The following is a 26,981-nucleotide window of genomic DNA, read 5'->3' on the forward strand; positions in this document are numbered from 1 at the left end:
GGTGAGTTTGAATGGAGAAAAACTGGAGGAAGTGAAGTGTTTTAGATATCTGGGAGTGGATCTGGCAGCGGATGGAACCATGGAAGCGGAAGTGGATCACAGGGTGGGGGAGGGGGCGAAAATTCTGGGGGCCTTGAAGAATGTGTGGAAGTCGAGAACATTATCTCGGAAAGCAAAAATGGGTATGTTTGAAGGAATAGTGGTTCCAACAATGTTGTATGGTTGCGAGGCGTGGGCTATGGATAGAGTTGTGCGCAGGAGGATGGATGTGCTGGAAATGAGATGTTTGAGGACAATGTGTGGTGTGAGGTGGTTTGATCGAGTGAGTAACGTAAGGGTAAGAGAGATGTGTGGAAATAAAAAGAGCGTGGTTGAGAGAGCAGAAGAGGGTGTTTTGAAGTGGTTTGGGCACATGGAGAGAATGAGTGAGGAAAGATTGACCAAGAGGATATATGTGTCGGAGGTGGAGGGAACGAGGAGAAGAGGGAGACCAAATTGGAGGTGGAAAGATGGAGTGGAAAAGATTTTGTGTGATCGGGGCCTGAACATGCAGGAGGGTGAAAGGAGGGCAAGGAATAGAGTGAATTGGAGCGATGTGGTATACCGGGGTTGACGTGCTGTCAGTGGATTGAATCAAGGCATGTGAAGCGTCTGGGGTAAACCATGGAAAGCTGTGTAGGTGTGTATATTTGCGTGTGTGGACGTATGTATATACATGTGTATGGGGGTGGGTTGGGCCATTTCTTTCGTCTGTTTCCTTGCGCTACCTCGCAAACGCGGGAGACAGCGACAAAGTATAATAAAAAAAAAATATTTTATATTATATTTATATGTGCCAAACCATTTCAAAACACCCTCTTCTGCTCTCTCAACCACGCTCTTTTTATTTCCACACATCTCTCTTACCCTTACGTTACTCACTCGATCAAACCACCTCACACCACACATTGTCCTCAAACATCTCATTTCCAGCACATCCATCCTCCTGCGCACAACTCTATCCATAGCCCACGCCTCGCAACCATACAACATTGTTGAAACCACTATTCCTTCAAACATACTCATTTTTGCTTTCCGAGATAATGTTCTCGACTTCCACACATTCTTCAAGGCTCCCAGGATTTTCGCCCCCTCCCCCACCCTATGATTCACTTCCGCTTCCATGGTTCCATCCGCTGCCAGATCCACTCCCAGATATCTAAAACACTTTACTTCCTCCAGTTTTTCTCCATTTAAACTTACCTCCCAATTGACTTGGCCCTCAACCCTACTGTACCTAATAACCTTGCTCTTATTCACATTTACTCCTAACTTTCTTCTTTCACACACTTTACCAAACTGAGTCACCAGCTTCTGCAGTTTCTCACATGAATCAGCCACCAGCGGTGTATCATCAGCGAACAGCAGCTGACTCACTTCCCAAGCTCTCTCATCCACAACAGACTGCATACTTGCCCCTCTTTCCAAAACTCTTGCATTCACCTCCCTAACAACCCCAGCCATAAACAAATTAAACAGTCATGGAGACATCACACACCCCTGCTGCAAACCTACATTCACTGAGAACCAATCACTTTCCTCTCTTTCTACCCGTACACATGCCTTACATCCTCGTTAAAAACTTTTCACTGCTTCTAACAACTTGCCTCCCACACCATATATTCTTAATATATATATACGAGGTAGTGCAAGGAAACAGACGAAAGAGTGGCCCAACTTACCCACAAACACATGTATATACATACACGTCCACACGCACATGTACATACTTATACATTTCAACGTATACATATATATACATACACAGACATATGCATATATACACATGTACATAATTCATACTTGCTGCTTTTATTCATTATTATCACCACCCCGCCACACATGAAATGATAACCCCCTCCCCCGTACACGTGCGAGGTAGCACTAGGAAAAGACAACAAAGGCCACATTCGTTCATACTCAGTCTCCAGCTGTCATGTATAATGCACCGAAACCATAGCTCCCTTTCCACATCCAGGCCCCACAAAACTTTACATGGTTTACCTCAGACACTCACATTCCCTGGTTCAATCCATTGACAGCGCGTCGACCCTGGTTTACCACATCGTTCCAAGTTCACTCTATTCCTTGCACGCCTTTCACCCTCCTGCATGTTCAGGCCCCGATCTCTCAAAATCTTTTTCACTCCATCCTTCCACTTCCAATTTGGTCTCCCACTTCTCCTCGTTCTATCCACCTCTGACACATATATCGTCTTTGTCAATCTTGCCTCACTCATTCTCTCCATGTGATCAAACTTTTTCAGTACACCCTCTTTTGCTCTCTCAACCACACTCTTTTTATTACCACACATCTCTCTTACCCTTTCATTTCTTACTCCATCAAACTACCTTACACCACATATTGTCCTCAAACATCTCTTTTCCAACACACCACCCTCCTGCATACTACCCTATCTGTTGCCCACGCCTCGCAACCATATAACAGTGTTGGAACCACTATTCCTTCAAACATACCCATTGTTGCTTTCCGAGATAATGTCCTCGCCTTCCACACATTCTTCAACACTCCCAGAACCTTCGTTCCCTCCCCCACCCTGTGACTAACTTCTGCTGCCAAATCCACTCCCAGATATCTACAACACTTCACTTCCTCCAGTTTTCGTCCATTCAAACTTACCTCCCAATTGATGTCCCTCAACCCTACTGTACCTAATAACCTTGCTCTTATTCACATTTACTCTCAGCTTTCTTCTATCACACAGTTTTCCAAACTCAGTCACCAGCTTCTGCAGTTTTTCACTCGAATCAGCCACCAGCGCTGTATTCTCAGTGAACAACAATTGACTCACTTCCCAAGCTCTCTCATCCACAACAGACTGCATACTTGCCTCTCTCTCCAAAACTCTTGCAATAACCCCCCTAACAACCCCATCCATAAACAAATTAAACAGCCATGGAGTCATCATGCACCCCTGCCGCAAACTGACATTGACTGAGAACCAGTCACTTTCCTCTCTTCCTACTCGTACACATGCCTTACATCCTCAATAAAAACTTTTCACTCCTTCAAACAACTTGCCTCCCACGCCATATACTCTTAATGCCTTCCACAGAGCATCTCTATCAACTCTATCATATACCTTCTAAGTATTTTTCACATACATTCTTCAAAGCAAACACCTGACCCACACCTCCTCTACCACTTCTGAAACCACACTGCTCTTCCTCAATCTGATGCTCTGTACATGCCTTCACCCTCTCAATCAATACCCTCCCATATAATTTCCCAGGAATACTCAACAAACTTTATCCCCTTTGTCTTTGTACAGTGGCACTATGCAAGCATTCCACCAATCCTCAGGCACTTCACCATGAGCCATACATACATTGAATATCCTGCCCAACTAGTCAGCAACACAGTCACCCCCTTTTTTAATAAATTCCACTGCAATACCATCCAAACCCGCCACCTTGCCGGCTTTCATCTTTCACAAAGCTTTCTCTACCTCTTCTCTGTTTACCAAATCATTCTCCATGACTCTCTCACTTCGCACACCACCTCGACCAAAACACCCTATATCTGCCACTCTGTCGTCTAACACGTTCAACAAAACTTCAAAATACTCAATCCATCTCCTTCTCACATCACCACTACTGTTGTTACCTCCCCATTATCCCCCTGCACCGATGTTTCCATTTGTTTTCTTGTCTTATGCACTTTATTTACCTCCCTCCAAAACATCTTTTTATTCTCCCTAAAATTTAATAATGCTCTCGCCCCAACTCTCATTTGCCCTATTTTCCACCTCTTGCACTTTTTTCTTGACCTCCTGCCTCTTTCTTTTATATATCTCCCAGTTATTTGCACTATTTCCCTGCAAAGATCGTCCAAATCCCTCTCTCTTCTCTTTCACTAATAATCTTACTTCTACAACCCACCACTCACTACCCTTTCTAATCTGCCCACCTCCCACACTTCATATGCCACAAGCATCTTTTGCGCAAGCCATCACCGCTTCCCTAAATACATCCTTTTCCTCCCCCTTTCCCCTTATGTCCATTGCTCTCACCTTTTTCCATTCTGCACTCAGTTTCTCTTGGTACTTCCTCATACAAGTCTCCTTCCCAAGATCATTTACTCTAACCACTCTCTTCACCCAAACATTCTCTCTTCTGAAAACCTCTACAAATCGTCACTTCATCTCCGAAAGATAATAATCACACATCTTTCCATTTCCACTTCTCTGCACATTAACGTCCAAGAGTCTCTCTTTCACACTCCTATCAATTAACATGTGATCCAGTAACGCTCTCTGGCCATCTCTCCTACTTACATACGTATACTTATGCATATCTCTTTCTAAAAGGGGAAACAGAAGGAGTCACACTGGGAGTGCTCATCCTCCTCGAAGGCTCAGATTTGAATGTCTAAATGTGTGTGGATGTAACCAAGATGAGAAAAAAGGATAGATAGGTAGTATGTTTGAGGAAAGGAACCTGGATGTTTTGGCTCTGAGTGAAATGAAGCTCAAGGGTAAAGGGGAAGAGTGGTTTGGGAATGTCTTGGGAGTAAAGTCAGGGGTTAGTGAGAGGACAAGAGCAAGGGAAGGAGTAGCACTACTCCTGAAACAGGAGTGGTGGGAGTATGTGATAGAGTGTAAGAAAGTAAACTCTAGATTGATATGGGTAAAACTGAAAGTGGATGGAGAGAGATGGGTGATAATTGGTGCATATGCACCTGGGCATGAGAAGAAAGATCGTGAAAGGCAAGTGTTTTTGGAGCAGCTGAATGAATGTGTTAGTGGTTTTGATGCACGAGACCGGGTTATAGTGATGGGTGATTTGAATGCAAAGGTGAGTAATGTGGCAGTTGAGGGAATAATTGGTATTCATGGGGTGTTCAGTGTTGTAAATGGAAATGGTGAAGAGCTTTTAGATTTATGTGCTGAAAAAGGACTGGTGATTGGGAATACCTGGTTTAAAAAGAGAGATATTCATAAGTATACGTATGTAAGTAGGAGAGATGGCCAGAGTGCGTTATTTGATTACGTGTTAATTGATAGGCGCGTGAAAGAGAGACTTTTGGATGTTAATGTGCTGATAGCTACAACTGGAGAGATGACTGATCATTATCTTGTGGAGGCGAAGGTGAAGATTTGTAGAGGTTTTCAGAAAAGAAGAGAGAATGTTAGGGTGAAGAGAGTGGTGAGAGTAAGTGAGCTTGGGAAGGAGACTTGTGTGAGGAAGTACCAGGAGAGACTGAGTGCAGAATGGAAAAAGGTGAGAACAAAGGAGGTGAGGGGAGTGGGGGAGGAATGGGATGTATTTAGAGAAGCAGTGATGGCTTGCGCAAAAGATCCTTGTGGCATGAGAAGTGTGGGAGGTGGGCAGATTAAAAAGGGTAGTGAGTGGTGGGATGAAGAAGTAAGATTATTAGTGAAAGAGAAGAGAGAGGGATTTGGACAATTTTTGCAGGGAAATAATGCAAATCAGTGGGATATGTATAAAAGAAAGAGGCTAGAGGTCAAGAGAAAGGTGCAAGAGGTGAAAAAGAGGGCAAATGAGAGTTGGGGTGAGAGAGTATCATTAAATTTTAGGGAGAATAAAAAGATGTTTTGGAAGGAGGTAAACAAAGTGCGTAAGACAAGGGAACAAATGGGAACTTCAGTGAAGGGGCAAGTGGGGAGGTGATAACAAGTAGTGGTGATGTGAGAAGGAGATGGAGTTTGATGATAGAGTGGCCGATATAGGGTGTTTTGGTCGAGGTGGTGTGCAAAGTGCGAGGGTTAGGGAAAATGATTTGGTAAACAGAGAAGAGGTAGTAAAAGCTTTGCGGAAGATGAAAGCTGGCAAGGCAGCGAGTTTGGATGGTATTGCAGTGGAATTTATCAAAAAAGGGGTGACTGTATTGTTGACTGGTTGGTAAGGTTATTTAATGTATGTATGATTCATGGTGAGGTGCCTGAGGATTGGCGGAATGCTTGCATAGTGCCATTGTGCAAAGGCAAAGGGGACAAAGGTGAGTGCTCAAATTACAGAGGTATAAGTTTGTTGAGTATTCCTGGGAAATTGTATGGGAGGGTATTGATTGAGAGGGTGAAGGCATGTACAGAGCATCAGATTAGGGAAGAGCAGTGTGGTTTCAGAAGTGGTAGAGGATGTGGGATCAGGTGTTTGCTTTGAAGAATGTATGTGAGAAATACTTAGAAAGCAAATGGATTTGTATGTAGGATTTATGGATCTGGAGAAGGCATATGATAGAGTTGATAGAGATGCTCTGTGGAAGGTATTAAGAATATATGGTGGGAGGGAAAGTTGTTAGAAGCAGTGAAAAGTTTTTATCGAGGATGTAAGGCATGTGTGCATGTAGGAAGAGAGGAAAGTGATTGGTTCTCAGTGGATGTAGGTTTGCAGCAGGGTGTGTGATGTCTCCATGGTTGTTTAATTTGTTTATGGATGGGGTTGTTAGGGAGGTAAATGCAAGAGTTTTGGAAAGAGGGGCAAGTATGAAGTCTGTTGGGGATGAGAGAGCTTGGGAAGTGAGTCAGTTGTTGTTCGCTGATGATACAGCGCTGGTGGCTGATTCATGTGAGAAACTGCAGAAGCTGGTGACTGAGTTTGGTAAAGTGTGTGGAAGAAGAAAGTTAAGAGTAAATGTGAATAAGAGCAAGGCTATTAGGTACAGTAGGGTTGAGGGTCAAGTCAATTGGGAGGTGAGTTTGAATGGAGAAAAACTGGAGGAAGTGAAGTGTTTTAGATATCTGGGAGTGGATCTGGCAGCGGATGGAACCATGGAAGCGGAAGTGGATCACAGGGTGGGGGAGGGGGCGAAAATTCTGGGGGCCTTGAAGAATGTGTGGAAGTCGAGAACATTATCTCGGAAAGCAAAAATGGGTATGTTTGAAGGAATAGTGGTTCCAACAATGTTGTATGGTTGCGAGGCGTGGGCTATGGATAGAGTTGTGCGCAGGAGGATGGATGTGCTGGAAATGAGATGTTTGAGGACAATGTGTGGTGTGAGGTGGTTTGATCGAGTGAGTAACGTAAGGGTAAGAGAGATGTGTGGAAATAAAAAGAGCGTGGTTGAGAGAGCAGAAGAGGGTGTTTTGAAGTGGTTTGGGCACATGGAGAGAATGAGTGAGGAAAGATTGACCAAGAGGATATATGTGTCGGAGGTGGAGGGAACGAGGAGAAGAGGGAGACCAAATTGGAGGTGGAAAGATGGAGTGGAAAAGATTTTGTGTGATCGGGGCCTGAACATGCAGGAGGGTGAAAGGAGGGCAAGGAATAGAGTGAATTGGAGCGATGTGGTATACCGGGGTTGACGTGCTGTCAGTGGATTGAATCAAGGCATGTGAAGCGTCTGGGGTAAACCATGGAAAGCTGTGTAGGTGTGTATATTTGCGTGTGTGGACGTATGTATATACATGTGTATGGGGGTGGGTTGGGCCATTTCTTTCGTCTGTTTCCTTGCGCTACCTCGCAAACGCGGGAGACAGCGACAAAGTATAATAAAAAAAAAATATTTTATATTATATTTATATGTGCCAAACCATTTCAAAACACCCTCTTCTGCTCTCTCAACCACGCTCTTTTTATTTCCACACACCTCTCTTACCCTTACATTACTTACTCGATCAAACCACCTCATACCACACATTGTCCTCAAACATCTCATTTCCAGCACATCCACCCTCCTCCGCACAACTCTATCCATAGCCCACGCCTCGCAACCATACAACATTGTTGAAACCACTATTCCTTCAAACATACTCATTTTTGCTTTCCGAGATAATGTTCTCGACTTCCACACATTCTTCAAGGCTCCCAGGATTTTCGCCCCCTCCCCCACCCTATGATTCACTTCCGCTTCCATGGTTCCATCCGCTGCCAGATCCACTCCCAGATATCTAAAACACTTTACTTCCTCCAGTTTTTCTCCATTTAAACTTACCTCCCAATTGACTTGGCCCTCAACCCTACTGTACCTAATAACCTTGCTCTTATTCACATTTACTCCTAACTTTCTTCTTTCACACACTTTACCAAACTGAGTCACCAGCTTCTGCAGTTTCTCACATGAATCAGCCACCAGCGCTGTATCATCAGCGAACAGCAGCTGACTCACTTCCCAAGCTCTCTCATCCACAACAGACTGCATACTTGCCCCTCTTTCCAAAACTCTTGCATTCACCTCCCTAACAACCCCAGCCATAAACAAATTAAACAGTCATGGAGACATCACACACCCCTGCTGCAAACCTACATTCACTGAGAACCAATCACTTTCCTCTCTTTCTACCCGTACACATGCCTTACATCCTCGTTAAAAACTTTTCACTGCTTCTAACAACTTGCCTCCCACACCATATATTCTTAATATATATATACGAGGTAGTGCAAGGAAACAGACGAAAGAGTGGCCCAACTTACCCACAAACACATGTATATACATACACGTCCACACGCACATGTACATACTTATACATTTCAACGTATACATATATATACATACACAGACATATGCATATATACACATGTACATAATTCATACTTGCTGCTTTTATTCATTATTATCACCACCCCGCCACACATGAAATGATAACCCCCTCCCCCGTACACGTGCGAGGTAGCACTAGGAAAAGACAACAAAGGCCACATTCGTTCATACTCAGTCTCCAGCTGTCATGTATAATGCACCGAAACCATAGCTCCCTTTCCACATCCAGGCCCCACAAAACTTTACATGGTTTACCTCAGACACTCACATTCCCTGGTTCAATCCATTGACAGCGCGTCGACCCTGGTTTACCACATCGTTCCAGTTCACTCTATTCCTTGCACGCCTTTCACCCTCCTGCATGTTCAGGCCCCGATCTCTCAAAATCTTTTTCACTCCATCCTTCCACTTCCAATTTGGTCTCCCACTTCTCCTCGTTCTATCCACCTCTGACACATATATCGTCTTTGTCAATCTTGCCTCACTCATTCTCTCCATGTGATCAAACTTTTTCAGTACACCCTCTTTTGCTCTCTCAACCACACTCTTTTTATTACCACACATCTCTCTTACCCTTTCATTTCTTACTCCATCAAACTACCTTACACCACATATTGTCCTCAAACATCTCTTTTCCAACACACCACCCTCCTGCATACTACCCTATCTGTTGCCCACGCCTCGCAACCATATAACAGTGTTGGAACCACTATTCCTTCAAACATACCCATTGTTGCTTTCCGAGATAATGTCCTCGCCTTCCACACATTCTTCAACACTCCCAGAACCTTCGTTCCCTCCCCCACCCTGTGACTAACTTCTGCTGCCAAATCCACTCCCAGATATCTACAACACTTCACTTCCTCCAGTTTTCGTCCATTCAAACTTACCTCCCAATTGATGTCCCTCAACCCTACTGTACCTAATAACCTTGCTCTTATTCACATTTACTCTCAGCTTTCTTCTATCACACAGTTTTCCAAACTCAGTCACCAGCTTCTGCAGTTTTTCACTCGAATCAGCCACCAGCGCTGTATTCTCAGTGAACAACAATTGACTCACTTCCCAAGCTCTCTCATCCACAACAGACTGCATACTTGCCTCTCTCTCCAAAACTCTTGCAATAACCCCCCTAACAACCCCATCCATAAACAAATTAAACAGCCATGGAGTCATCATGCACCCCTGCCGCAAACTGACATTGACTGAGAACCAGTCACTTTCCTCTCTTCCTACTCGTACACATGCCTTACATCCTCAATAAAAACTTTTCACTCCTTCAAACAACTTGCCTCCCACGCCATATACTCTTAATGCCTTCCACAGAGCATCTCTATCAACTCTATCATATACCTTCTAAGTATTTTTCACATACATTCTTCAAAGCAAACACCTGACCCACACCTCCTCTACCACTTCTGAAACCACACTGCTCTTCCTCAATCTGATGCTCTGTACATGCCTTCACCCTCTCAATCAATACCCTCCCATATAATTTCCCAGGAATACTCAACAAACTTTATCCCCTTTGTCTTTGTACAGTGGCACTATGCAAGCATTCCACCAATCCTCAGGCACTTCACCATGAGCCATACATACATTGAATATCCTGCCCAACTAGTCAGCAACACAGTCACCCCCTTTTTTAATAAATTCCACTGCAATACCATCCAAACCCGCCACCTTGCCGGCTTTCATCTTTCACAAAGCTTTCTCTACCTCTTCTCTGTTTACCAAATCATTCTCCATGACTCTCTCACTTCGCACACCACCTCGACCAAAACACCCTATATCTGCCACTCTGTCGTCTAACACGTTCAACAAAACTTCAAAATACTCAATCCATCTCCTTCTCACATCACCACTACTGTTGTTACCTCCCCATTATCCCCCTGCACCGATGTTTCCATTTGTTTTCTTGTCTTATGCACTTTATTTACCTCCCTCCAAAACATCTTTTTATTCTCCCTAAAATTTAATAATGCTCTCGCCCCAACTCTCATTTGCCCTATTTTCCACCTCTTGCACTTTTTTCTTGACCTCCTGCCTCTTTCTTTTATATATCTCCCAGTTATTTGCACTATTTCCCTGCAAAGATCGTCCAAATCCCTCTCTCTTCTCTTTCACTAATAATCTTACTTCTACAACCCACCACTCACTACCCTTTCTAATCTGCCCACCTCCCACACTTCATATGCCACAAGCATCTTTTGCGCAAGCCATCACCGCTTCCCTAAATACATCCTTTTCCTCCCCCTTTCCCCTTATGTCCATTGCTCTCACCTTTTTCCATTCTGCACTCAGTTTCTCTTGGTACTTCCTCATACAAGTCTCCTTCCCAAGATCATTTACTCTAACCACTCTCTTCACCCAAACATTCTCTCTTCTGAAAACCTCTACAAATCGTCACTTCATCTCCGAAAGATAATAATCACACATCTTTCCATTTGCACTTCTCTGCACATTAACGTCCAAGAGTCTCTCTTTCACACTCCTATCAATTAACATGTGATCCAGTAACGCTCTCTGGCCATCTCTCCTACTTACATACGTATACTTATGCATATCTCTTTCTAAAAGGGGAAACAGAAGGAGTCACACTGGGAGTGCTCATCCTCCTCGAAGGCTCAGATTTGAATGTCTAAATGTGTGTGGATGTAACCAAGATGAGAAAAAAGGATAGATAGGTAGTATGTTTGAGGAAAGGAACCTGGATGTTTTGGCTCTGAGTGAAACGAAGCTCAAGGGTAAAGGGGAAGAGTGGTTTGGGAATGTCTTGGGAGTAAAGTCAGGGGTTAGTGAGAGGACAAGAGCAAGGGAAGGAGTAGCACTACTCCTGAAACAGGAGTGGTGGGAGTATGTGATAGAGTGTAAGAAAGTAAACTCTAGATTGATATGGGTAAAACTGAAAGTGGATGGAGAGAGATGGGTGATAATTGGTGCATATGCACCTGGGCATGAGAAGAAAGATCGTGAAAGGCAAGTGTTTTTGGAGCAGCTGAATGAATGTGTTAGTGGTTTTGATGCATGAGACCGGGTTATAGTGATGGGTGATTTGAATGCAAAGGTGAGTAATGTGGCAGTTGAGGGAATAATTGGTATTCATGGGGTGTTCAGTGTTGTAAATGGAAATGGTGAAGAGCTTTTAGATTTATGTGCTGAAAAAGGACTGGTGATTGGGAATACCTGGTTTAAAAAGAGAGATATTCATAAGTATACGTATGTAAGTAGGAGAGATGGCCAGAGTGCGTTATTTGATTACGTGTTAATTGATAGGCGCGTGAAAGAGAGACTTTTGGATGTTAATGTGCTGATAGCTACAACTGGAGAGATGACTGATCATTATCTTGTGGAGGCGAAGGTGAAGATTTGTAGAGGTTTTCAGAAAAGAAGAGAGAATGTTAGGGTGAAGAGAGTGGTGAGAGTAAGTGAGCTTGGGAAGGAGACTTGTGTGAGGAAGTACCAGGAGAGACTGAGTGCAGAATGGAAAAAGGTGAGAACAAAGGAGGTGAGGGGAGTGGGGGAGGAATGGGATGTATTTAGGGAAGCAGTGATGGCTTGCGCAAAAGATCCTTGTGGCATGAGAAGTGTGGGAGGTGGGCAGATTAAAAAGGGTAGTGAGTGGTGGGATGAAGAAGTAAGATTATTAGTGAAAGAGAAGAGAGAGGGATTTGGACAATTTTTGCAGGGAAATAATGCAAATCAGTGGGATATGTATAAAAGAAAGAGGCTAGAGGTCAAGAGAAAGGTGCAAGAGGTGAAAAAGAGGGCAAATGAGAGTTGGGGTGAGAGAGTATCATTAAATTTTAGGGAGAATAAAAAGATGTTTTGGAAGGAGGTAAACAAAGTGCGTAAGACAAGGGAACAAATGGGAACTTCAGTGAAGGGGGCAAGTGGGGAGGTGATAACAAGTAGTGGTGATGTGAGAAGGAGATGGAGTTTGATGATAGAGTGGCCGATATAGGGTGTTTTGGTCGAGGTGGTGTGCAAAGTGCGAGGGTTAGGGAAAATGATTTGGTAAACAGAGAAGAGGTAGTAAAAGCTTTGCGGAAGATGAAAGCCGGCAAGGCAGCGAGTTTGGATGGTATTGCAGTGGAATTTATCAAAAAAGGGGTGACTGTATTGTTGACTGGTTGGTAAGGTTATTTAATGTATGTATGATTCATGGTGAGGTGCCTGAGGATTGGCGGAATGCTTGCATAGTGCCATTGTACAAAGGCAAAGGGGACAAAGGTGAGTGCTCAAATTACAGAGGTATAAGTTTGTTGAGTATTCCTGGGAAATTGTATGGGAGGGTATTGATTGAGAGGGTGAAGGCATGTACAGAGCATCAGATTAGGGAAGAGCAGTGTGGTTTCAGAAGTGGTAGAGGATGTGTGGATCAGGTGTTTGCTTTGAAGAATGTATGTGAGAAATACTTAGAAAAGCAAATGGATTTGTATGTAGGATTTATGGATCTGGAGAAGGCATATGATAGAGTTGATAGAGATGCTCTGTGGAAGGTATTAAGAATATATGGTGTGGGAGGAAAGTTGTTAGAAGCAGTGAAAAGTTTTTATCGAGGATGTAAGGCATGTGTGCATGTAGGAAGAGAGGAAAGTGATTGGTTCTCAGTGGATGTAGGTTTGCAGCAGGGGTGTGTGATGTCTCCATGGTTGTTTAATTTGTTTATGGATGGGGTTGTTAGGGAGGTGAATGCAAGAGTTTTGGAAAGAGGGGCAAGTATGCAGTCTGTTGTGGATGAGAGAGCTTGGGAAGTGAGTCAGTTGTTGTTTGCTGATGATACAGCGCTGGTGGCTGATTCATGTGAGAAACTGCAGAAGCTGGTGACTGAGTTTGGTAAAGTGTGTGAAAGAAGGAAGCTGAGAGTAGATGTGAATAAGAGCATGGTTATTAGGTATAGTAGGGTTGAGGGTCAAGTCAATTTGGAGGTAAGTTTGAATGGAGAAAAACTGATGGAAGTGAAGTGTTTTAGATATCTGGGAGTGGATTTGGCAGCGGATGGAACCATGGAAGCAGAAGTGAATCATAGGGTGGGGGAGGGGGATGAAAATTCTGGGAGCCTTGAAGAATGTGTGGAAGTCGAGAACATTATCTCAGAAAGCAAAAATGGGTATGTTTGAAGGAATAGTGGTTCCAACAATGTTGTATGGTTGCAAGGCATGGGCTATGGATAGAGTCATGCATAGGAGGATGGATGTGCTGGAAATGAGATGTTTGAGGACAATATGTGGTGTGAGGTGGTTTGATCGAGTAAGTAATGAAAGGGTAAGAGAGATGTGTGGGAATAAAAAGAGTGTGGTTGAGAGAGCAGAAGAGGGTGTTTTGAAATGGTTTGGTCACATGGAGAGAATGAGTGAGGAAACATTGACCAAGAGGATATATGTGTCAGAGGTGGAGGGAACGAGGAGAAGTGGGAGACCAAATTGGAGGTGGTAAGATGGAGTGAAAAAGATTTTGAGTGGTCGAGGCCTGAACATACAGGAGAGTGAAAGGCGTGCAAGGAATAGAGTAAATTGGAACGATGTGGTATACCGGGGTCGACGTGCTGTCAGTGGATTGAACCAGGGCATGTGAAGCGTCTTGGGTAAACCATGGAAAGTTCTGTGGGGCCTGGATGTGGAAAGGGAGCTGTGGTTTCGGTGCATTATTACATGACAGCTAGAGACTGAATGTGAACGAATGGGGCCTTTGTTGACTTTTCCTAGCGCTACCTCACACACATTTGTGGAGGGGGTTATTTATTTCATGTGTGGCGAGGTGGCGATGGGAATGAATAAAGGCAGACAGTATGAATTATGTACATGTGTATGTATGTATATGTTTGTGTGTGTATATATATGTATTTGTTGAGATGTATAGGTATGTATATTTGCACATGTGGTCATGTATGTATATACACATGTATGTGGGTGGTTTGGGCCATTCTTTCATCTGTTTCCTTGCGCTACCTCGCTAACGTGGGAGACAGCGACACAGCAAAATAAATATAATAAATAAATCTCTTTTTAAACCAGGTATTTCCAATCACCAGTCCTTTTTCAGCACATAAATCTGTAAGTTCTTCTCCATTTCCATTTACAACACTGAACACCCCATGTACACCAATTATTCCCTCAACTGCCACATTACTCACCTTGGCATTGAAATCACCCATCACTTTAACCCAGTCTCGTCCATCAAAACTACTAACACACTCACTCAGCTGCTCCCAAAACTTTTGCCTAGGTGCATGGGCATCAATAATCACCCAACTCTCTCCATCCACTTTCAGTTTTACCCATATCAATCTAGACTGTACTTTTTTACACTCTATCATTTACTCCCACCACTCCTGTTTCAGGAGTAGTGATACTCCTTCCCTTGCTCTTGTCCTCTCACCAACCCCTGACTTTACTCCCAAAACATTTCCAAACCACTCTTCCCCTTTACCCTTGAGCTTCATTTCACTCAGTGCCAAAACATCCAGGCTCATTTCCTCAAACATACAAACTATTTCTCCTTTTTTCTCATCTTGGTTATGTCCACACACATTTAGACACCCCAATCTTAGACTTCGAGGAGGATGAGCACTCCCCTTGTGACTCCTTCTTCTGTTTCCCCTTTTAGAAAGTTAAAATACAAGGAGGGGAGGGTTTCTAGCCCCCCGCTCCTGTCCCCTTTAGTCGCCTTCTAAAACACGTGGGGAATGCGTGGGAAGTATTCTTTCTCTCCTATCCCCAGGAATACATCTTTTTATTCTCCCTAAAATTTAAGGATACTCTCTCACTCCAACTCTCATTTGCCCTCTTTTTCACCTCTTGCACCTTTCTCTTGACCCTGCCTATTTCTTTTATACATCTCCCAATCATTTGCGCTATTTCCCTGCAAAAATCGTCCAAATTCCTCTCTCTTCTCTTTCACTAATAATCTTACTTCTTCACCCCACCACTCACTACCCTTTCTAATCTGCCCACCTCCCATGCTTCTCATGCCACAAGCATCTTTTGCGCAGGCCATCACTGCTTCCCTAAATACATCCCATCCCTCCCCCACTCCCCTTACGTCCTTTGCTCTCACCTTTTTCCATTCTGCACTCAGTCTCTCTTGGTACTTCCTCACACAAGTCTCCTTCCCAAACTCACTTACTCTCACCACTCTCTTCACCCCAACATTCTCTCTTCTTTTCTGAAAACCTCTACAAATCTTCACCTTCACCTCCACAAGATAATGATCAGACATCCCTCCAGTTGCACCTTTCAGCACGTTAAAATCCAAAAGTCTCTCTTTCACGCGCCTATCAACTAACACATAATCCAATAACGCTCTCTAGCCATCTCTCCTACTTACATATGTATACTTATGTATATCTCTCTTTTTAAACCAGGTATTCCCAATCACTTGTCTTTTTCCAGCACACCTTTGCATTCAAATCACCCATTACTATAACCCAGTCTCGTGCATTAAAACTACTAACACACCACTCAGCTGCTCCCAAAAAACTTGCCTACTGTACCTAATCTTGCTCTTATTCACATTTATTCTCAGCTTTCCTCTTTCACACACTTTACCAAACTCTGTCACCAGCTATGCAGTTTCTCACTCGAATCAGCCACCAGCGCTGTATCATCAGCGAACAACAACTGACCCACTTCCCAAGCTCTCTCATCCACAACAGACTGCATACTTGCCCCTCTCTCCAAAACTCTTGCATTCACCTCCCTAACAACCCCATCCATAAATGAATTAAACAGCCATGGAGACATCATGCACCCCTGCCACAAACCAACATTTACTGGGAACCAATCACTTTCCTTTCTTCCTACTCGTACACATGCCTCACATCCTTGATAAAAACTTTTCACTGCTTCTAGCAACTTACCTCCCACACCATATACTCTTAATACCTTCCACAGAGCATCTCAATCAACTCTATCATATGCCTTCTCCAGATCCATAAATGCTACATACAAATCCATGTGTTTTTCTAAGTATTTCTCACATACATTCTTCAAAGCAAATATCTGATCAACACATCCTCTACCACTTCTGAAACCACACTGCTCTTCCCAGTCTGATGCTCTGTACATGCCTTTACCCCTTTCAATCAGTACCCTCCCATATAATTTCCCTGGAATACTTAACATACTATACCTCTGTAATTTGAACATTCACCTTTATCCCCTTTGCCTTTGTACAGTAGCACTATGCATGCATTTTGCCAGTCCTGAGGCATTTCACCATGTACCATACATACATTGAATATCCTTACCAACCAGTCAGCAACACAGTCACCCCCTTTTTTGATAAATTCCACTGCAGTACCATCCAAACCTGCCACCTTGCTGGCTTTCATCTTCCGCAAAGCTTTCACCACCTCTTCTCTGTTTACCAAATCATTCTCCCTGACCCTCTCACTTCACACACCACCTTGACCAAAACACCCTATATCTGCCACTCTATCATCAAACACATTCAACAAACCTTCAAAATACTCACTCCATCTCCTCACATCACCACTGGTTATTACCTCCCCCATTAAGCCCCTTCACCGATGTTCCCATTTGTACTTTTGTCCTACGCACTTTATTCACCTCCTTCCAAAACATCTTTTTATTCTCCCTAAAATGTAATGATACTCTCTCACCCCAGCTCTCATTTGCTCTCTTTTTCCCCTATTGCACCTTTCTCTTGACCTCTTGCCTCTTTCTTTTATTCATCTTCCAATTAATTGCACTACTTCCCTGCAAAAATCGTCCAAATGCCTCTCTCTTCTCTTTCACCAAGAATCTTACTTCTTCATCCCACCACTCACTACCCTTTCTAATCTGCCCACCTCCCACCTTTCTCATGTCACAGGCATCTTTTCCTCCTCCACTCCCCTTACATCATTTGCTCTCACCTTTTTCCACTCTGCACTCAATCTCTCCTGATACTTCCTCACAGAAGTCTCCTTACCAAGCTCACTTACATATGTATATGTATGTTATCCTTGGGGTTAGGGGAGAAAGAGCATGTTGCACTACTGTTGTGAGTCACTTGCTTAGGCTACATGTGTAAGGCATGGAAAGCACTCAGGAGTAGTAGCATCCTTTGGACACATTTGTGACAATTTGATGGGACTCTTGAATTCACAGGTATTCAGAGACTGAGTGTGAACGAATGTGGCCTTTTTGTCTGTATTTCTGGCACTGTCTCGCTGGAGGAGGGGATAGCAATGCTGTTTTCCTGTGTGGTGGGGTAGTAACAGGAATGGATGAAGGCAAGCAAGTATGAATATGTACATGTGTATGTATGTAATGTCTGTGTATGTGTATGTATATGTTGATATGTATATGTATGTTATTCCTGGGGATAGGGGAGAAAGAATACTTCCCATGTATTCCCTGCATAACGTAAAGGTGACTAAAAGGGGAGGGAACAGGGGACTGGAAATCCTTCCCTTCTGTTTTTTATTTACTTTTCCAAAAAAAAAGAACAGAGAGCAGGGCCAAGTGAGGATATTTCCTCTAAGGATCAGTCCTCTGTTCTCAATGCTACCTTGCAAATGTGGGAAATGGCGAATATGTGTGAAAAAAGTATGTGTATGTATATGTGCATATGTGGGCGTTTACGCACATATATGTGTTTATGAGTGGATGGGCCATTCTTCGTCTGTTTCCTGACGCTACCTTGCTGATGCGGGAAATGGCAGTTATGTATAATGATAATAATAATAATGATATAATGATGATAATGATAATTGATTGTAATGATTGTCATACTTTATATGTAGTCATAGGTTTTGAAACCTCCAAAACACTTAAATTTTCTTGATTGCTAGCGGAGATGATGAGTCATCACAAGCCTTTGTGCCATTCATCATGGATGTACGGTTGGGTAGTGGTGATGTTACTTCATCCTCGGTTGATCTGGAGGACCCTGCAACAGCTCCTACACCTGTCATACTTCCTGGTTCTCCTCCAGCAGTATCAACACCAACAACTGGACTGAATATTGAAAAAGCTCGGGAAAGAGACAACACTACTCCCCCATCATCTCCAAATATTAATAGTTCACATTTAGCAAAGTAAGTTGTGAGGCTTTAGTTATGTTTCAGAATTCAGTTACAACTGTTGGTAAGTATGTGGAGCTGTGGAGCTGTTATATTTTCTGCTTTCTTCTTTCTAACTTTGTGTCTTTACCATTTTACCCAGTTTGTATAGAACAGCACAAGCTTACAAATTACAGAATCAGATTTTTGACTCCTAGTACAAGTTAACTTAGAAGAAACTTCAAAGAAACAACACTGACTTACCACCTGTATTACTGCTTATAACAGGGAATATATATTATACTCGTATATTTTTCCACTTTCCTCTCTTCCTACACGTCCACATGCCTTACATCCTCGATAAAAACTTTTCACTGCTTCTAACAACTTGCCTCCCACACCATATATTCGTAGTACCTTCCACAGAGCATCTCTATCAACTCTATCATATGCCTTCTCCAGATCCATAAATGATACATACAAATCCATTTGCTTTTCTAAGTATTTCTCACATACATTCTTCAAAGCAAACACCTGATCCACACATCCTCTACCACTTCTGAAACCACACTGCTCTTCCCCAATCTGATGCTCTGTACATGCCTTCACCCTCTCAATCAATACTCTCCCTTATAATTTACCAGGAATACTCAACAAACTTATACCTCTGTAATTTGAGTACTCACTCTTATCCCCTTTGCCTTTGTACAATGGCACTATGCAAGCATTCTGCCAATCCTCAGGCACCTTACCATGAATCATACATACATTAAATAACCTTACCAACCAGTCAACAACACAGTCACCCCCCTTTTTTTTTTTTTATAAATTCCACTGCAATACCATCCAAACCTGCTGCCTTGCCGGCTTTCATCTTCCGCAAAGCTTTTACTACCTCTTCTCTGATTACCAAATCATTTTCCCCAACCCTCTCACTTTGCACACCACCTCGACCAAAACACCCCACATCTGCAACTCCATCATCAAACACATTCAACAAACCTTCAAAATACTCACTCCATCTCCTTCTCACATCACCACTACTTGTTATCACCTCCCCATTAGCCCCCTTCTCTGAAGTTCCCATTTGCTCCCTTCTCTTATGCACTTTATTTCCCTCCTTCCAGAATATCTTTTTTTTCTCCCTAAAGTTTAATGATACTCTCTCACCCCAACTCTCATTTGCCCTCTTTTTCACCTCTTGTACCTTTCTCTCGGTGAATGTAGGTTTGCGGCAGGGGTGTGTGATGTCTCCATGGTTGTTTGATTTGTTTATGGATGGTGTTGTTAGGAAGGTGAATGCAAGAGTTTTGGAAAGAGGGGCAGGTATGCAGTCTGTTAGGGATGAGAGAGCTTGGGAAGTGAGTCAGTTGTTGTTCGCTGATGATACAGCGCTGGTGGCTGATTCATGTGAGAAACTGCAGAAGCTGGTGACTGAGTTTGGTAAAGTGTGTGAAAGAAGAAAGTTAAGAGTAAATGTGAATAAGAGCAAGGTTATTAGGTTCAGTAGGGTTAAGGGTCAAGTCAATTGGGAGGTAAGTTTGAATGGAGAAAAACTGGAGGAAGTAAAGTGTTTTAGATATCTGGGAGTGGATCTGGCAGCGGATGGAACCATGGAAGCGGAAGTGAATCATAGGGTGGGGGAGGGAGCGAAAATCCTGGGAGCCTTGAAGAATGTGTGGAAGTCGAGAACATTATCTCAGAAAGCAAAAATGGGTATGTTTGAGGGAATAGTGGTTCCAACAATGTTGTATGATTGCGAGGCGTGGGCTATGGATAGAGTTGTGGGCAGGAGGGTGGATGTGCTGGAAATGAGATGTTTGAGGACAATATGTGGTGTGAGGTGGTTTGATCAAGTAAGTAATGTAAGGGTAAGAGAGATGTGTGGAAATAAAAAGAGTGTGGTTGAGAGAGCAGAAGAGGGTGTTTTGAAATGGTTTGGGCACATGGAGAGAATGAGTGAAGAAAGATTGACCAAGAGGATATATGTGTCGGAGGTGGAGGGAACGAGAAGTGGGAGACCAAATTGGAGGTGGAAAGATGGAGTGAAAAAGATTTTGAGTGATCAGGGCCTGAACATGTAGGAGGGTGAAGGGCGGGCAAGGAATAGAGTGAATTGGATAGATGTGGTATACTAGGGTCGAAGTGCTGTCAATGGATTGAATCAGGGCATGTGAAGCATCTGGGGTAAATCATGGAAAGTTCTGTGGGGCCTGGATGTGGAAAGGGAGCTGTGGTTTCGGTGCATTATTACATGACGTTCACACTCAGCTAGAAACTGAGTGTGAACGAATGGGGCCTTTGTTGTCTTTTCCTAGCGCTACCTCGCACACATGAGGGGGGAGGGGGATGTTATTCCATGTGTGGCGAGGTGGCGATGGGAATAAATAAAGGCAGACAGTATGAATTATGTACATGTGTATATATGTATATATCTGTGTGTGTATATATATGTGTACATTGAGATGTATAGGTATGTATGTTTGCGTGTGTGGACGTGTATGTATATACATGTGTATGGGGGTGGGTTGGGCCATTTCTTTCGTCTGTTTCCTTGCGCTACCTCGCAGATGCGGGAGACAGCGACAAAGCAAAATAAATAAAATAAATAAATATTTTTCCAAGTAAATATAATTCATTAGGCTGCAATATAGTTACAGGGATAGTATTAGCTTACCAGTATTACAATATATAATTATTACAGTGTAAGCAAATGTAGCTTTTCTTCGTCTGTTTCAGTCGCTACCTTGCTAATGTGGAAAATGGCAGACAAGTATTAAAGTATAAAAAAGAATTAATTGCAGCATTTCAGACTGTTTATCAACTACAGTAATGCCTTACATGGGAGAGTTGTTTCAAGTCGGGGGTTAATGAGTGATATGTGTGGAAAATAAGGGAGAAGGAGTAGGTTAGTGGCTGATAGTGTAGAAAAAATATTTCCCACATATTCCCTGTATGTCATACAAGGCAATTAAAGGGGGTGGGAACGGGGCTGGAACCCCCCCTTGTATTTAAATTTCTAAAAGGGGAAACGTTCAATTCCACACTGATGTGGGAAACAGCGATTATGTATAATGAAAATAAATGAAATCAACATATACAAATATTCATACATATACAGACACATACACAACCATATACATATATACCCATGTATATATTCGTAATTGCTTGCCTTCATCCATTCCTGGCGCCACCCCACCCCACAGGAAACAGCATTGCCACCGTCTATGTCAGCAAGGTAGTGCCAGGAAAAGTCTCTAGCTGTCATGTGTAATGCACCAAAACCACTACTCCCTATCCACATCCAGGCCCCACAGACCTTTCCATGGTTTACCCTGGATGCTTCACATGCTCTGGTTCAATCCATTGACAACATATTTACCTTGGTATACCACATTGTTCCAATTCACTCTATAATTCACTCTATTCTTTGCATGCCTCTCACCCTCCTGTATGTTCAGGTCCCAATCGCTCAAAATCTTTTCACTCCATCCTTTCATCTCCAATTTGGTCTCCTGCTTCTCCTTGTTCCATCCACTCCTCTTTGTCTACCTTTCCTCACTCATTCTCTCCATATGTCCAAACCATTTCAACACACCCTTCTCTGCTCTCTCAACCACACTCTTTTTATTTCTTCACATCTCTCTTACCCTTTCATTACTTAATCGATCAAACCACCTTGCACCACATAGTGTCCTCACACATTTCATTTCCAATATATCCACTCTCTCCATACACCCTATCTATAGCCTATGCCTTGCAACCATGTAACATTGTAGGAATTACTATTCCTTCAAACATACCCATTTTTGCTCTCCAAAATAATGTTCTCTCCTTCCACACATTCTTCATCACTTCCAGAATCTTCCCCCACTCCCCCACCCTATGACTCACTTCCACTTCCTTGGTTCCATTCACTGCTAAGTCCTTTCCCCGATATCTAAAATACTTCACCTCCTCCAATTTTTCTCCATTCAAACTTGTCCCAGTTAACTTGTCCCTCAACCCTACTGAACCTAATGACCTTGCTCCTATTCACATTTACTCTCAGCTTTCTTCTTTCACACACTTTTCCAAACTCAGTCACCAACTTCTGCAGTTTCTCACTCGAATCAGCCACCAGAGCTCTATCATCAGCAAGCAACAACCATCACACTTCCCAGACCCTCTCATCCCCAACAGACTGCATACTCGCCCGTCTCTCCAAAACTCTTGCATTTACCTTCCCAAGCACCCCATCCATAAACAAATTTAAGAACCATGGGGACATCACCCACCCCTGCCATTGGGAGACCTTTACTGGAACCAGTCACTCTCATCTCTTCTTACTTGTACACATGCACTACATTCTTGGTAAAAACTTTTCACTTCTTCTAACAACTTACCTCCCACGCCATATACTCTTAGACCTACCACCCTATCATGTGCTACATACATATCCATCTGTTTTTCTGAGTATTTCTCACACACATTCTTCAAGTCAAACACCTGATCCACACATCCTCTACCACTTCTGAAACCCACATTGCTCTTCCCCAGTCTGATGCTTTGTACATGCCTTCACCCTCTCACTCAGTACCCTTCCACACAATTTCCCAGGAATACTCAACAAACTTGTGCCTCTGTAGTTTGAACACTCACCTTTATCCTCTTTGCCTTTGTACAGTGGCACTATGCATGCATTCTGCCAATCCTTAGGCACTTCACCATGATCCATACATACATTGAATATCCTTACCACCCAGTCAACAACACAGTAACCCCCTTTACTTAATAAATTCCACTGCAATACCATCCAACTCTGCCACCCTCTGGATTTCATCCTCTGAAAGGCTTTCACCACCTCTTTTCTCTTCACCAAACCACTCTCCCTGAGAGTGGTTAATGAGATGGCCCTGATTAGGGCCTCAGGTGCCTGTACTGTTTCATCAGACATAAAAGGAATATATATATGGTTGATGAAATTCAACCAGAATAAAATGCAAAGCAATGGGAATGGGACACAGTGAAAGAAAGCCTCAGTATGAATATTATCTAGCTGGAAATATGCTAGAAATCTGTATCTGAGATTGACTTTACAGTAGACATCATCCCTAATCTTTCTCCCTCTTTGTTCAGGAGAGTAGTATAGCATTCGAGTATATGGATAGGGAAATATTTCCAGGCTAATTACATGTTACATAAGGCCAAAACTAAAGAATGTCTCTCAGGTTTGTTTACTGTACTTAAAGAGTGTTCACTTGCTCAGATACACTTTTTTCATCTATTTTACAGGTCTAGGTTATTAGCAATAATCAAAAGCATTATCAACAAGCAAAATAAAATGCAGTTATAATTCTTTTTTTACATTATTCAATGAACAGTGCAGCAGTCAATCAGATTTATTGGTTTTTTGCTTGCTTTGCAATCCATATACAGTAAATGGACCACAGTCTGTGTGCCCATGCTTCTAGAAACACACGTTCGTGATTACTGTACTCCACCTGTCATGAACAAACCCTAGGCAATATTGACTTAAGACTGATCAGTGTAAGATATCCACATTTTGTGTAGTTGTAAGTGCAGTATGTTTCCTCTATTGGAATCATCACTATTATTTGTATGCTTTTTGGATGCTATTATAAGGGCAGAATTATGGAAAATATCACTGTTAACCCTTTTGTAAGCCAGTAACGCAGAACTTGGCTCTCGCAACCCATTCCACTTGCTGCCTGCCCTCTCAAAGCAGACCTTTCATGCTCAGGTGATGGCCATGCATGCAGTAAGAGTTTTTTCTAACAATTTGTCATTTTCTAATCCATGGGATCAAAGAGAGTTGCACCTCAGTGGTACGTCTCATGAGCTGAGGAATTAGTCATGCAGTTGGTAGCTGTGGAGATCTGAACTTGCCCACCAGTCTCAGTGATTAGATTTGCATTGTGCATATGCTTAGAAATGCCATCTGAGTACTAACGATGTATTTTATTACAAATCCAGTGGTGTGGATTAGGTGAGGGTTTCTCTGGCATTAGATGCTGAGTGGGTGAGATTGCTGGGAATGCAGACTGTGTCATAAGATGTCAAGTTGGTGATACCTATGGATCAAGGTAGAACTTGAAAGAAGCATCCGAAAAAGGCATGAAACTGTGTTACTACTAGTTAGGACAGTGGAAACGATGGTATACAGTACTGCAGTACATGCTAAGAATTGATGGACTCTGGCCTTTTCAATGCTCTCCACCATAATCATGGTACAGCATAGGGTGGTACTCTTCACCTTGATCATGGTGTATTGTTTCCTGCTTATATATTTGGTTTCCAAGGGACATTGGCTACTTCCCATAACACTAGCCATGCATCCCACACACACTTTCAAGGAGGTCCATGTCACTGTTTGGTTTTAGCAGTTATGGATGAGCTTGATGAGTTTATAACAGAGAGAGTTTTCAACAGAACTTGATGAAAACGAAATTATAAATTTTCATATGAGTAATGTAAGTGATAGGGACAATGTTGGCAGACCATCAACTCAAGCTTCTAGAGCATTTGTAAAGTCAGATGGATGTTATTATAGACCCAAGGTGTATGTTATTGCTACATCTCATATTGGTTTGTGTGTATCAGTTCAGTTAACAGAAGAATCGAACATTTTCAACTGTTCTTTGATTATATGATGCTGCAGTGATGAATCTTGTGACCCAGGCCAATGCTTACTTTGAGTATATTGGCAGAGTTATGCTTGACACCTTTCTCCTTCAAGCAGTGCTGGATGGCCTCACACATGGGTGAGATGTATGTGTTCCTTGCATTAACTCTGCTGATTCTCTTGGTAAGAAAGCATGCTATCACATATTACTGGACAGCCTCATCTTTCTTCCAGTATTTTCACATAATACGTCCTATGGCTGCTATTTCTTGTTTTTATAGTTTCTCCACTATACAATGTGCTATTTCTTGCTTTTACAGTTTTTCCTCTTCATTGACAGTGTTTCCCAGGATAAGACTGATACGCTGTGCAAAATAAAGCCTGTGTTTAGCCTACTGAAGGCAGCTTTTACAAACTATTCTTATGTTATTCAAGGGCTTGCTTGCATTCAAGCAGTTATTCTGAGCAAAAGGCACAGGTTTGGCATAATTTTTTTTGTGACTGCTAGAGTGGGATAGTGTTAGACATTATAGTGTATGCAAGGAAGACTTCAAACAGTCTTAGCAATGACCCCTAAGGTGTCTCAGGTGTGATGGTCAGTACATTGATGGACAAGTACCTTGGAAAGAATAGCATCCTATATATACTGACAGTTGGCATACAAACCCTTCTCTGTCACACTATCTGTATGATAGACAGAAAAGATGAATTGATAATTGAAACAGAGGAGGAAAGGGATACCATAATTGAGCACCAACATCGGTAAACAGAGTGTGAACTCCAATAGACTGACACCATCTTGGCCATAAAGTTAAGTGACAAAAGGATTGTGTGAGTACTATCTATAAAACAGAAGGGCATAATGCAAGATTCTGACAGGATGGACCCAAGAACCCAGATCATCATAAAACCAGATGCAATCATGGACTACATAAATGACATACAGCTTGTTGTTAAAAGCTATGTGGAGATTAGTTTTACTGAGTGTGTGTCTGAGTCGATCAGGTGGAACAAAAAATTATTTTTCCACATTGTAGATGTGGCACTCCTCAGCTGTCATGACTTCTCAATAGTCAAAACAGACGAAAGGATACCATTCAAGGTCTTTCGCTATGACTTAGTGTACCAAATGCATGAAAGGTATGCTACAATGATGTCTGCTGAGTGTGGATGCTACACCAGTGGTCTGTGACAGGTCAGACCATTTTAAGTGTAAGGAATACATATCATGCCGCTGTCTCGGAGATCCTCCACACTTGATCGCAAAATGTGGCACCTAGCAGGACTTTGTATTTATAAACATGCAGAAAATTGTTGATGTGGACAGTGAACAGTTCTTTAAGAGATAGCACATCCCTCAGATATAACATGAAATTAAGTAAGAAACTTCTTTAAAAGGATGTAAAAAAGTGCTTTTATAGTATAAGAGTGGTGGATGAATGGAACAGAATGACTGTGGAATTGGTTAATTCAGACAACATACAGAAATGTAAGAGATTGTATAATAGTAGAGACTGTTCAAGAGAAAGGGGCCCTATGAGTGTTAAACTCCCTCCTCTTACAGTACAGATTGGTAATTACACACAGAGTGGATTTGTGTTGAGTGTGAGGTCCCCCTATTCATGACTACCACTGTCTGGGTACATACTGATAAGGCCTGAACAAAATTGAGTTAATTGTAGTAAATGTAACTTAAGGATAATAATGCACAACACTGAAATACCTGGAGAGTCATACTCCGGGTATTCCATTAATATGATATAGATAGTAGTAACTTACAGAAGATTGCGAGTGATTAGATGTACAAGAGAAAGTGGCAAGTGGTCAAGAGGAAGATGC

General features: G+C 42.6%; 1 protein-coding gene across 1 annotated transcript in view; it reads left to right on the plus strand.

Annotated features, from left to right (window-relative positions):
* The window catches only part of LOC139760499 (phosphofurin acidic cluster sorting protein 2-like), a 111,001-nt gene that overhangs the window by 61,842 nt on the left and 22,178 nt on the right, over positions 1-26,981 (plus strand). Inside the window, exon 5 of the mRNA XM_071683785.1 lies at positions 18,305-18,550. Coding sequence (XP_071539886.1) covers positions 18,305-18,550 — 246 coding nt within the window. The remainder of the gene's footprint in view (positions 1-18,304; positions 18,551-26,981) is intronic.

The sequence above is a fragment of the Panulirus ornatus genome, chromosome 37 (genome assembly GCF_036320965.1).
Source record: "Panulirus ornatus isolate Po-2019 chromosome 37, ASM3632096v1, whole genome shotgun sequence".
NCBI lineage: Eukaryota > Metazoa > Arthropoda > Malacostraca > Decapoda > Palinuridae > Panulirus > Panulirus ornatus.